This window comes from Macaca nemestrina, chromosome 11 (assembly GCF_043159975.1).
Source record: "Macaca nemestrina isolate mMacNem1 chromosome 11, mMacNem.hap1, whole genome shotgun sequence".
Taxonomy (NCBI): domain Eukaryota; kingdom Metazoa; phylum Chordata; class Mammalia; order Primates; family Cercopithecidae; genus Macaca; species Macaca nemestrina.
The window spans coordinates 107,934,944-107,949,242 of record NC_092135.1 but is presented as its reverse complement, the minus strand read 5'-3'; the positions used below and the strand labels follow the sequence as shown (position 1 = coordinate 107,949,242).

At 38.2% G+C, this 14,299-nt stretch overlaps 1 protein-coding gene across 23 annotated transcripts in view; it reads right to left on the bottom strand.

Annotated features, from left to right (window-relative positions):
• Nucleotides 1-14,299, bottom strand: part of LOC105481129 (unc-80 homolog, NALCN channel complex subunit) — a 231,613-nt gene that overhangs the window by 30,727 nt on the left and 186,587 nt on the right. For all 23 annotated transcript variants that reach the window (XM_011740446.3, XM_071073877.1, XM_011740447.3 and 20 more), the window contains 4 exons: nt 10,699-10,791; nt 9,280-9,315; nt 8,727-8,945; nt 856-1,056 (listed from right to left, as the gene is read on the bottom strand). In XM_011740446.3, the coding sequence (XP_011738748.2) occupies nt 856-1,056; nt 8,727-8,945; nt 9,280-9,315; nt 10,699-10,791 (549 nt within the window). The remainder of the gene's footprint in view (nt 1-855; nt 1,057-8,726; nt 8,946-9,279; nt 9,316-10,698; nt 10,792-14,299) is intronic.

Here is a 14,299-nt window from a genome sequence, read left to right as displayed (position 1 = left end):
ACTCCAGAAGGCTGGATTAGTGTGAAGGAGATGATGGACTAATATCTGAAAAATTCTGATGAATTGAACATTAAGTGCTATAAATTCTTGGGAAGGAGTTGCACTGATTTTTGGGTTTAGTTTACAAGGACAGAAAATGTTCTCACTAACCCAAACTTGAAATTTCTGAGTAAGTGGGTTTACCAGTATTAACCTGTTGAACTATCTGCTCACTATCACTATAGTTTCCAAACTGGGTTCACATCTCTGAGTGGTTCAAAAACATCTGCTAATATGTAGGCTACCAATGAATATTTCCCAGGTCACTGAACAAAGATCAAGCATTAATAGTGTTCATTAGCACCACACTGAATTAGGTTAAAAAGTGAAAATTAGGTGTTTGTTTTCAATCCTGCGAATTTTTAAGCTGCTGCTTGGCGATTATTGTAAAGCTTGGAATTTCTCTAAACTGGTACCTAAATATGTTAACTAGCTACGTTAAATATAGTATATTGAACATAAAATTCATTTTCTTTTCTCATTAGTTGTTCCATTTATAACGCCTACCCTCCCTTATTTTAAAAGGGATTAAAGGGTACTAATTGAAATTTTTATTTGTGTCAGATGAGGAGCGTGACAGCTAAGAAATGGATAGATTTTTCAAGATAAGCACATATACTTTTAAAGAAAATGTTAGTTTTCTCAAAATGTAGGCTTTGCCACTTAGGCATTCATAGACCCTATTAACCATGCACATATACCAGAGAAAACTTTCAAGTCATTCATTCAACTCCAGAATGATCTACCATCTTAAAAAATGAGAAATCTTAACTTTGACATTTGTGATAGCAACAGCTAACTAGGAGGCATTCTCACCTCAAAGTAGGCATCTTATGAATTTTGTTGAACATTCTATCCAATCTTTTTAAAATGAGGATGAGGGCTGGCCTCACTGCCTCAGCTGTCCAGTCGGTAATGGGTAGCATCTCCATGATGTAGCGCCGAAGCCCACGACTCTCCATTGTCTGAGTGTCATATGGTGCCAGCTTCAGAAGGGAGTGTGCAATTTCTGCCAACCTAAAATATATACATGCGTATATATGAATATATAAAATAAGCGTAGAATTACACAATGGGAATTTTTCTACACAGCATCATATTAATCACCCCTTCCAGACCACCTACTGCCTGAACTAAGAACATTCTTCCCAACATCCTCTATCCCTCTGCTCTCCCATATACCAGAACAGTGATACCTACACATCCATATTAATAGAGAATCATAGAATGTTTCAGAGACGACATGTAAAGAGCATCTGATAAGGAAACTACAATCCAGAGATTAAGGATAGGCCAAATATATTTAGAGAATGTCACTTCTGAGGATGTACATGTATATTATATATATGACATATATGCATATAAAAGAGAACCTAACTTTAATGAACAATAAAATCACTAATATCAAATGTCCTTGGAAATTTCATGGCTTCAGAACTCTCTCAGTACCCATAGTCAAGGTCAAAGCCACCTTATAAAAAATGCTCTTGGTTTTTGTTGCAACCCAAAGAGTTCTTCAGGCTCCATTTCCATTCCTCTCCTTTAAAGTCTCCTCCTCTCTTTTTGTCTTATACATGGATCCTTCCTCTCTGTTGAGATTCTTTATCTAATAGACCCAGTTGTACCGTCTGGATGACATTGGTTTTGGTTGTCTCTACTTCTTAGATTTCCCAACTCGGTTCCATACAGAAACTGCCAGAGGGAAAGTTGTGCTTCCCTCAGGGTTGGCCCAGGCTTGCAGTCACCAGACCCAAGTGTTGATGTTCTAAGTGTTAGATTTTCTGAAGGAGAATTGGCCAAAAAGATTAATTGGGCAAATAAGGTTTCTAGTAAATGTAATAGTTAACGAAATAATCTTTAGAACTAGATATGGATTACCAATTTCCAAATAATAAAGAATACAAATATAAAGATGTACATAGCCTTAAAGCCAACTTAATTTAATTTTGTATGAAGGAGAAAGTATTTAAACACTTTACGGTGGCTCCTGTTAAAATATACTGAGCAGATCCAGAATGTGTACAAGATAATATTAAGAGGTAATGTATATTCATTCATAAAAGTATCTTACAACATGCTGTATGATTTGAGCTTGATTTTTTTTTCCTCAAAAAAAGCTTATATTCTAAAAAATACACCTAAGATACAGTGGCTGAAATGTTCATATTCTTTGTCAAGATACTGAAAATTCATTTGAAAACAAATATCTTTAGGAAGGGTAATACATTAAGTTACTACCACCCATTATTTGAATCTTTGGCTTCAATCAGTACATGTTGAGTTAGTCAGGCAAAGGATTCTATGGAACTGGAATGTAGGACAGAGGATTCCTGATGGAGGAGGCGAGCAGACAGGCATAATATTACCTAGGAATGCATGTGTGGATGGCATCAGCAGGAGCAGCCATACCATACATGGAAAGTTTTCAGGATTGTTACTAAAGAGAGGAGGAGATTTGAGATAAACGGAAAAATAAGGTTTGTTTGTTCGTTTGTTTTGACAAGTTTGTACTGGAAAAGCTCTGGAAATAATCTTCCCTGAGTCATGGAATCTTAGGGTTGAAAAAGCTCATAATAGTCATAATATCCTGTAGGCAGTCAGGTTCACACTGGCACCTCTTATTTATTTTTATTTTTATTTTTTTAAAACACAACTTAAAAGGAAAATGAAAAAAATATAATTTCCCAGGACTTCCAATAATCTCATAAATAAGAACTTCTGGCTGGGCGTGGTGGCTCACGCCTGTAATCCTAGCACTTTGGGAGGCCGAGGCCAGTGGATCATGAGGTCAGGAGTTCAAGACCAGCCTGGCCAAGATGGTGAAACCCTGTCTCTACTAAAAATACAAAAATTAGCTGGGCGTGGTGGTGGGCGCTCATAATCCCAACTACTCGGGAGGCTGAGATTGCGCCACTGCGCTCTAGCCTGGGTGACAGAGCAAGACTCCATCTAAAAATAAAAAAGAACTTCTAAGGTCTGGGCCCAGAAATCTATATATTTTTAACTTTTTTTTTGGAAAATCTCAAACATATAAAAAAGTAGAGAGACGAGTATATAGTAAGCCCCCAATATACCCATCACTCAACCTCAGCCTCCCAGGTAGCTGGGACTACAGGTGCACAGCCCCATGCCCTGCTAATTTTTGTAGTTTTTGTAGAGATGGGGTTTTGCTACGTTAGTCAGGCTGGTTTTGAGCTCCTGGATTCAAGCAATCTGCCTGCCTCAGCCTCCCAAAAGTGCTGGGATTACAGGTGTGAGCCACTGTACTCGGCCTACAGTGACTCTTGTTTTACTTATACCCTCAAACACTCCCCCTTTCCCCACCCTAGACTATTTTAAAGTAAATCCCAAGCATCATACCATTTACCCAGACATATTTCAGTATGTGTCTCCAAATTATGGACTGAGGAAAATTAAACACAACACAATATGACATTTAACAAATTAAAAATAATTCTTCTTTTTGAAAAATTCCAATATCCAGTCAGTTTTCAATATTCACACACTATCTCATACTTACTTTTTGTTTTTTTAGAAATTAGGAAAAAATAAGGCCCATAAATTTCAATTTGTTGATGTCTTTAAGTCTCTTTTAATATGTAGATTTCCCCCTCTTCTGTACTTTTTTGCTATCTTGACTTTTTTTTTTTTTTTTTGAGACGGAGTCTCGCTCTGTTGCCAGGCTGGAGTGCAATGGTGCGATCTCGGCTCACTGCAACCTCTGCCTCCCAGGTACAAGTGATTCTCCTGCCTCAGCCTCCTGAGTAGCTGGGACTACAAGTGCGTGCCACCACGCCCAGCTAATTTTTGTATTTTTAGTAGAGATGAAAGTTTAACTATATTGGCCAGGATGGTCTTGATCTCTTGACCTCGTGATCTGCCCACCTCGGCCTCCCAAAGTGCTGGGATTACAGGCGTGAACCACCACACCCGGCCTTATCTTGTTATTTATTAAAGAAATTCTCTGTAGCAACACTCTACTGATTGAATCTCCACAGTGTAATTTAATCTATCCTACTGCCTTTGTATTTAATTCAATTGGAAGTTAAATCCAGGGCCTACAACTGCAGACTCAGTTTTGATTTTTTGGCAAGAGTACTTAGCAGGTGGTGTGTGTGGTGTGTACTTCCGCCAGGAGGTACAGGATTCCTAGTTGTCACTCGTTTTACGATATTAGCTGTTCTTAGTCACTGCACAGATCCACTGACGCATTAGGAGTAGTGCAGTGGTAATATCATATAATTCTTTATCTCACATATTGTAATAAAGAGAAATTGTGATTACTCCAAGAGAACAGAAGAGTGAATAACTGTTTGAAAGGATCTAGAGGGTAAGAGCTCCTCAGCTGATTTTGATAGACATCCTGGTTTACAAATCACAGCCAAGGCCATTACCTCTCTGATTATTTAGAGTGTTCTACAATTGCTTTATGTGACTAGCTCCATGGATAGAAAATTCACTACTGTACAAGGCAACTTATTTCCTCTTTGGAGGTCCACACTGTGAGAGGTTACTTTCATGTTAGGCCTCCAAATTCCCTTTAATTTCTTCCTACTAGGCTTAATTCTGAAAGCATAAATCCAATCCATCTTCTCCATCATGACCCTTCATTATCAAGAAATAGTTATTGTCTCCTAATTCCCACTGTTTTCTCTCCAAACTGAACATATTCACATTGTCCTGGAATTGTGTGTGAATGTGAGTGCTTTAAAGAAATCATTTTAAAGGCTTATACATTCTTTTGTTTATCTCTTTCTCATGAATTTGATATACAGAAAATAATTCTTTACTTCTCAGGTTATTTTTGTGACAAATAAGAGTATATCTATATGCACTTATTTCTTTTCTCTTATTATTTTAAAGGTAACATTGAGAAGTGCTTGTGAAATAATCAATCTGTCTATTTTAAGTTTCCAAAGAATACTTAGAGCTGAATTTAAGAGCCATTTTATGGATTACTACCTGAATTTATCTAATTCCCGGTCACGTGACAAAATAAATTCGTTTTGCACATAAAACAAAATTTCCCTTTCCCACAGTCTTTGCTGTACTATCACATGCATAACCAAAAAACTTTCCTATGGTTCTTTCCCAGTGGGAACAGAAGAGATTTTCCCATTGAGAGGGTGAGGGAGATAGGAAAAGAGAAAGAAAGAAAATGAAAGAGATAGAGACCACACATGAGAGAGAGAGAGAGAGAGAGAGAATTTGCAGATTCTGTTATCCAGCTGCTTTGGCAGCACTGGGTTGGACAAATGAAGCAATACATTTCTGTAGGGCAGAGACTCTATCTAATCAAGAATATTTTCATCAAGAGCCTTGTAATCAACCATACATTCTGCAAATTCAGAAGTACAGATTGCCTTAGCAATGCTTCTTAACTTGTTGGTTTGATTCGAATTATTTCGGCAAACATTTGTATTTTTTATATCATCCCATTTCTCTTTCTCTTTTTAAAAATCAACTTTTCATTCTTGGGTGACATTATCTATTCTTATAATTTAAGAACGATTTAATACTACCCTCAATTCGCAAATTTATATATTAAGCTCTGACTTCTACATATATTCAAGGGCACCCTTAATTTATAAGAGGAGCCTTAATTACATCCTTTGCTTAGTGTAAGTTCAAAGCATCTGGATCCGCCCCTACTCAGCAACATAGAATATCTCTATTTGGTCAGAGACTATGGCAGGCCTGTCTTTTTCAAAAGGTTGTTGTGAGAAATGGCATTAATAAAGGGCATTTAGTCTAAATATTCCCTGGGCAATAAAAATGTTGCCCTCCTATCGACCCAGGCCATGAAATAGCTGTGCTCTTGAATGACATTATCCTGGCTTCAGATCAATTGCTTTTGCTGAACTGCATTATGACATTGTGGCAACTTTATATACTAACAGGCATCCAGCCATGTACAACCAGCACTTTATCTACTATAGGGATGTTGCTGAGGACTCTGTTCTCACCACTCTTTCCTTTAACAAACACCAACCAAGAGACTGTTGAAGCTCAGAAAGCAATACCCCAAAATGAAGACCTCAGAAGCCAAAGTTTTTCACTGATCTTCTCCTGCCCTCCTCTCTGTGGCCTCTCATTCTTTTCCAAGGCTAGTCATGGAAACTGGAGACCCTTTTCCTCAAAGCAGGTCATTGAAACCAGAACCCTTTTTCCTGAAGCCAGTCATAAAACTTAAAGATATTACACTAATTTTACCCCATCTTTCTGTGTAAAAACTAGCCCTACAGAAACTGTCTGACCCATCTTGTTTGACTGTAGGTCATAAGAACGCCCCCTTTCCAGAAACGGTCTTGCCCCATTCCCAGAAGGAAGGAATGCTAACCAGAAAGGCCAAGAAGAATCTAAAAGCACAGGCCATGCTGGGTTTCCTCACTTGGTCTAATGAGATCATACCCTTTTTGTCCAATCATATTTATACATGGCTATCCATACTTTGTTAAACAAAAATGGAGAGCTTCCCCTGTATTTTTGGGTCTTCATCCTGAAGGCTCCTGTGTCAGGTAAAACTATGATCAAATACATTTTCATGCTTTTTGATTATTATCTGTCTTTTATCAGTTGATTTTCAGCAAACCTTCAGAGACTCAAGGGGAAAATTTCCCTTGGCCCCTACAAGATTTTTCTTGTTCTTCGTATTTTAAAAAAGTATTGTTTTACCGAGCAACTGTTTTGTTTTTAACTTATTTATATTATGATTTTGTAATTAATCTTTTTTTCACTCATTGCTTTGATAACTAAGAAAGTCAAATTTATGGTTCATGAATAAAATCTAATATGATCTTACATTGATTTCCTGTGCTAATCTTATCATAAAGATAATTAACTCCTTGAAAATCTTTCACATTATCCTGACCCTATAATTTGTATATACTCTCCCTTCACATATTTGCTGAGTTGCCTCAAATCCTTTACATAATAATACATAAATGCCTATGAGATTATAGTACTTGCAACTTTGTATTATAGTTATTTTCTTATGTGCCTCTTGCATTGAGCCATGATAATCTTGAAGACCAGGACCTTAGTGTACATCCCCAGTGTTTAACACAGTATTTGGACCATTCTCATTAGCATTAGTATCTATTGTGTCCAGATCAGTGCCAGGCTCGGAGCTAAATCATTTCTAGTTCATTTAACCTTTAATAGGTATTGGCCTCTAGAGGGAGCTCCAAGCCTCTCTGACTCTTGCTGTCCCCTCCCTCCAAATGCCCTAAGGAAGATCGTCAGGTTATGGGACAGTCACTATCCCATAGTCTCTCTCTCTCTCTCTCTCTCTCTCTCTCCCCACACACACACACACACACACACACACACACACATCTATCTTTTAGGAATATTTTTCCCTTTCTCTCACAAAATGGCCATTGGTCATAGTGATTTTCTGACTCTGGGAATGTGATGTTTCTCTGTTCACAGAATCGCTTAGGTCAGCTAGAGCAGACCAGTGGAAAAGGAAGTGGAGGGGCTGAATAGATCCCTAGGTTGCTATGACAGCAAGACCTTGACACTCCAAATGTCCCTCCCCTTTCTCTGAAGGCTCCCTTCTAGGAGCTGAACTTTTCAGTGTGAAATAAGCTCTTCCTCATTACTGCACAGCAGGGAGTGTGAACTCCAGTGAGGCCCTGGGGTTCTCCAGGGCAGTGCTGGGTGTGAGTGTGCAATTCAAAGAATGTGAAATTACACTGGAAGAAAAAGAACCTGCATTCACTGTACATTTCTGTCTTCTCATTTTCCTTCATTGAGTACTTCCTAAATTTAAAAAAGGCAATAACCAGGAAACTGTGAGTTTTGCCAAATTGCAACATTATTTGGAAGTGGCTGGACCTAACTCTACCTTAACCTTTATAGATACATTAAATTTTCCAAGTGAATCTTCTGATATCCATGACATTTTTCTTTGAAGGGATTTTCATCACCCTTAACAAATGATTATAAATCTGAATAGAAGGTCTTCTGGAATCACGTTCCTTTTGAAACACAAATACAGCCTTTAGCATGAATTTCAAGTGAAATAGCAACCCTGTAGGAAGATGAAATATGAGTGCACAGGGATGTAATTCTGGGGCCTTTCCCTAGCACACTAAGAGCAAAACATGTAAATGACAACTGGCCTCATCTAGTTCAGAATTCTTACCAGGACACATTTTTTTTAACGGTTGGAAGGCTGTTTATATAAAGGGGATATATATAAACAAGTTGGCTGAATTAAAACTGCTTACTTTCCTGCAGGGTTCATTACAGGCTTTTTAGGGACCCTGGAAGCAGAGAGCAGTTGTGCGTTCCTCATGTAAAATAACAGAGAAGAAACATTCAATTCTTGTGAAAAATTAGAATCTGGGCAGTAAATAATAGTGAGAAGGCGGCTACTTTTCTAAGAATTCAGGTGATAAAATTTCCCTTTCTTTCTTTTTTACTGAGAAGCGAACATATAAACTATGCTTTTCTGTCTTAAGAACACTTTCCCCTTGTCCACCCTAAGATCCTGTTTGATGGACTTAATGCACACTTGGCCAGAGGGTTCTGTATGATGTGTACCTAAGTCACAGGAAACAAATCTTTCTATCTTAAGTGTTTTTCCTGGAGAACGCCCACTCTCAACCCAACACACACATTCAGACATGTGGGCCAAGCTGTGTTCACACTTGGGGCAGGGAAAGCGAGGCCAGTACCTCATGTGAGACTTCACATCCAGCAGTTCCAGGGCAGTGACCCGAGGCTCCCCAGCCAGATTTTGCAAGATCTTCAGCCGCGGTCCACAGTGCTTATAGAACTCTGTGCAAATATTCAGTAAGGACTCCCGGGGTCTTCTGAACTCTTCCCGAGCAATTCGTTCATCCAGTTCCTCTCTGGGAAGGCCTTGCCCTTCCTCCAGTAAATGAAGGTTTTCCCTGGGAAATTGTAAAAGATTAACTAGGGGTCTCAAAATGTATTCATGTGGCAGTTGTGAGAAGAGGGTATCACACCGAAGAAAAATATAAGAATCCTAATGAGTTAACGAATCAGTAGGATGAGGCCAAGGAGAACCTCATCCGAAGGATAAAGAAAACTTCTCAGCCTAGAAGAGATTGTCATCCCAAATTGTAGTAAAGCTACTTTTTGGGGTTTACCCGGAAATAGTATGTTATTCGTCAAACGAAATCTAACAGAGCCATAAACCAGTTTAAAAGGCAATCATCTCAAGATGTCAGAATTGGTATGAAATTAGAGCAAGTTTTTCTGTACCTGATAAAGTGCAGTTTGGCTCCTTGTTCCTGGTACCTGGGAGTTAGAGAAACAGTCTACATAACTATTAGAGCAAGAACAGGGTCCTTTGGTTGGGGCTTCTTATAGACTTCTTCATATGACAAGTCCTTGAAGCTATATATTTTGATAAGCTCACAAATATACATATATTACTCCTAAAGTATAAAAGCTTTATCTTTCATTTGGCTACCACATATACTGCAATTACAGCTGCTACAAAAGCTGTTTTATTGTTGTGTGATTTGGGTAAAGACAACTATTATAAAAATATATACAAACTCATGGAATATAGCCAGATGAGATTAATTTTTGGACATTTTGAAATTTAAGTTATAGTTTTAATACCATGTGCTCTGTCTTAAGTGATGGGAAGGAGAATCATGGCTGACTTCCTTTCAGTTCTGGAGATTTACTGCTTTGTGATTCATGGATATTAAGACTTTAGAAGCCCTTTTTCTTCTTTAGAAGCCCTCATTTAACCCAATGAGCCTAGAGAAGTCCCTAAATATCACTTAAACTACAGTATATCATTTTCCCTTAATATAGGAAATTGAGGCATGAGTTAACGATCACACCAGGCAATTTATAGCTGGATTTGGAATTTATTTTTGTTTTATTTTTAATATGAATATATATGATGAGCAGGGAATTAACTTTACATGAATAATGATACACACTTAAAAATAGGCTTCAGAGAGAGTGAAAATTTATTGAATTTCTCCTTATGATTTCCATGCCAACTACTTCATACTGGGAAAAGAGAACTTTTTTTAAGCTGATTTTTGGTTTGCCCTATCTTAAATCTCCCTTGTAGAAGGAAACTAATTAGGCTTTTTGTGTATTTCAGAATCTTTAAAGCTAACACAGATGGAATGAAACGGGTAAAATATTAACTAGTATAGCCAGTAGCTGAGTTACACCAAAACAAAAGAAGGAGATTAAGTTAACAACCATGAAAAGCATCATCTGAGGGCATATGTCAAAGTTTGGATGAAATGTCTGCAGAAAATCTGTCCAGATGAAGGTAAGTTGACTCTTAGTGCCCTGGGAATGAGAAACCACCTCCTGATTATTATTGTTTATTTGCCTTTTGTTGAAGGCAAATGAAACAACACCGGACTAGTTCAAAGACCACCCAGGAGGCAGAGAACATCTAGCAGGCTCAAGCAAACAAAACAACACAAATGCCTATTTATGAAGTTGGTTTAGATTTCTCTGGCAATTTCAAAAGAAGCCTTGGTATTTTCTTGTAACTCTAAACTCTCACCTTCTTTTCTTTTCCTTGGAGGTTTTCACACTCAATATTGACTATTTTCAGGATTCCTTTCATTCGCAACAGCTGACATTCGGGTTGTATGAAATTGAGAGACCATAGAAGAATAAGGGCCAGTGAATTACCTGGTGTTCACCCCAGACGACATGGTGTGATTGGCTGTGGTGGTTCCCTTATGACCTTGGTCACACCTGCTCATCTGTGGGGCTGTCATGGGCCTGTAACAATGACAGTAATCACCACAGCAAAACAACAACAACAACAGAAGTGGAAACATTTATTAAATCCTCAAGTTACTGAAGCACACATAAGTTTTAAGTTAGTTTTAGAGTCTTCAAAAGACAGGCTGTCTAGCTTTGGGCTTTTCTGTTTGTTCTGAGAGGCACTTTAAAGGAACATTGATTCCCAGGGGTTTATAAGCTCATCATGATTTAATTTCTTCCACTTCTTGGCTCTGAGTAATAAACTCATCAAAATGACTCTTCCAACAAGACATTTATGAAATATCTACAGACTTCTAAGTCTGTACCAGTGGAGAGTTAAGAGCTCATTCTTCAGTTTTACTGGTAGTTCATCATTCTAGATGATAAGTAAAAGGCAAGGATGTATGTACCACTTTGGCCACCTACACTACAACTACATTATCTACATTAACTACACCTACATTATCAACTACTCTATTTTTTCTGAGAAACTATCAAAGAATAAAAGAATTCTCCTAGTCATATCACACCTAACGCTACCCAGGAAAGTGAGTAAATTCGTATCTATTGTAAGTCAGTAATTTAGATGGTTAGTAATAGATTTGAATTGTCTCATTTTATATCTGCCGGATTTACTTTAAATAATAGGTAAAATTTGCCTCTGTATTGGCATCTAGGACGAAAAAGGCATAATGCAGTTTTTTAAAGCAACTGCTTTTATGAAATCATCAAGGCTTGCTTCTTTGTTGCTTACTTTCTGTCTGCTGGGGATGGCTAGAAAGTAAGCTTTTAACAATCACACCAGATCTCCTTGTCCTGTGCCTGTTGTGATAGACACAATTTAGAGATGGCTCCCAATATCTTTGCCCCTTGGTGTTACTCTAGTGATTATGTTACATTATGTGGCCAAAAGGGGGAGTGTCTGCATAGGCCTAATCTAATCATAGCAACCCTTCAAAAGCAGAGTCTTCTCTGGCTGGGGGCAGAGAGATTTGAAGCATAAGGATTCAAGGTGCTATTGCTGGCTGGAAGGTAGAGGGGAGCATGTGAGAAGAAATGCAGGTGCCTTCTCAATGCAGAGTGGGGCCTGGCTGACAGCCAGCCAGGAAATGGGACCTCAGACCTAAAGCTGCATGGAACTAGATTCTGCCAAAAAACTGAATGAGCTTGGAAGTGCATTCTTCCCCAGTGCCTTCAGATAAAAGTTCGGACTAGCTGACAACTTGACTTCCACCTTGAGAAACCCTGAGCAGAGAATCCAGCTGAGCCTGCCTGGATTCCTGGCCTACACAACTGTGAGACAATAAGTGGGTTTTGCTTAAAGGCTGTAAGTTTGTATAACATGTTATACAACAGTTAAAACTAATGTACTTGTGATATATTTATGTAATACTACCTATACAATTGTTAAATTTCTTTTGTCTTGAGATTAAAAAAACTAGGAATGTGGAGAAATTAGGGGATTCTTACCTTCTTTTTGTAAACACAGTGAAGCCAATTTTGGTTTGAGTAACTACTACCAACGAATGAGGCTAGTCTTCTCTGCCAAAAGAATATTAAATGCACTGGAATATTTAAAGCCACAGAATTTTAAATGCTAGAGCTCCATCCATAACTCTTTGTGACATTTTGAGTAAGTCAGTTTTGGATAAGTTAATTGACTTATCCTTATAAAAAGGTATAGAAATGAGGAAAGCTTTAACATTATGTAATATGAGGAGAAATAGGCTGACCATGGTGGCTCACACCTGTAATCCCAGCACTCTGGGAGGCCGAGGTGGGTGGATCACTTGAGGCCAGGAGTTCAAGACCAGGCTGGCCAATATGGGGAAACCCCGTCTCTACTAAAACTACAAAAATTATCCGGGTGTGGTGGCACATGCCTATAATCCCAGCTTTTTGCAGGGCTGAGGCATGAGAATTGCTTAAACCTGGGAGGCAGAGGTTGCAGTGAGCCAAGATCATGCCAGTGACCTCCAGCCTGGGTGACAGAGTGAGTCTCTCTCTTTCTCTCTCTCTCTCTCTCTATATATATATATATCTATATATATCTATATATATCTATATATATATAGATATATAGATATAGAAAACTATATATCTGTATCTGTACATATATAGATATAGATATAGATATATAATAGAAATACAGGGGCAATTGGGAACTACTGACTGCTTTTCTTTCCTCTAGTTGTAGGAAAAAGCTAGTTACATAACCAGATGGGTACAGAAAGAAGAGTGTAAGTCTTTCCTTCCTCTTTAGGATATTCTTCTGGGACTTTCATGAAACCATCAGCAATAGCACAGAAAACTATCTCTCCTTGGAGGAGGCAATTTGTCATGGCTTTCTGAGCCAACTCTTCCCATTTCCTTAGATTAGGTGCATATGAACATTTCAGGATGATAGTCTACAGAAGGCTTTTGGGCAATATTCTGCTTGTCTAGTTTGGCAATGTAGCTCATGATTAGAAACTAAACATCTATTGATGTTAATGAATTACAACCCACTTTCTGTCTTTCTTGCTGATGCATGCTGAAAAAGTCCTTCTTGGACTAAAGGGCTTCCCCCTTACCAACACAGCAAGATGGGGCTGGGGGAGTTGGTGCCTTTTGGTGGAGGCATAGACAATTTCACACTAAGGATCTGGAACTTTAGATTGGACACACAGCATGGCAGAATGGAATGGAGGAGCAAAGGTAAAAGGTTTCCCCATCCCTATCCTGGGGAAGAATATTTCCTGGCAGCTAATTTAGATGGGAACGGAGCAGGAAAGCCCATCGTATGCGTAGTGTCCTGCATCCACCTTCCCCACTCAGATTTTATTTTATTTTGATCTCATCCAGGGCTCCCTGCCTGCCCCTTTCCTGCCATATGGCAGTTTAGTGACTCTGCTTCTGCACCCAAGCATCTTGCGACAGGACTAACTGCTTGAACTTTGTTTAGGGCTGAACTCTGGTGCCAATTTACCTTCCCATTCCCAAATTTCTCATCTCCCAGCATTGTTTAGTCCTGTCCCACAGAGAATCTATTAATTCTAATAGTAGGACAACATTCTGCTGTTTATACTGGTTATGTAGTTTCTGAAATTATAGTTAAAAAACACAACACTTCACAAACAGTAAAATAATAAAAGAATACTTAGTCTAAAATAATAAAATACTTAGTCTAAAATAATAAAAGAATTCCATGTCTCATAAAATAATATAATAACCAATAAAAATGTAGATTACCTCTTTAAATTCACTAAATTGGCCCTCTTACACAAGACGTGTTTACCACTGGGTCATAACTGCTGGAGAAGCTCAGCAAGCTATATGCAAATGTGTGTTTAGCAATGATAGTAAGAATATTATTACTATTACTACTACTACTACTAATCAGAGTGCTTAACATTATTTATTCAAATAACTCAGGAACTGTTCACAGTTATAAGGCATAAAGGGCTGAGTTTAGGAGATATCTGTAAATAAAGATTGGGTTTTCGATTTTTACCCATCACATTTTTTTTTTCCAGTGGATACA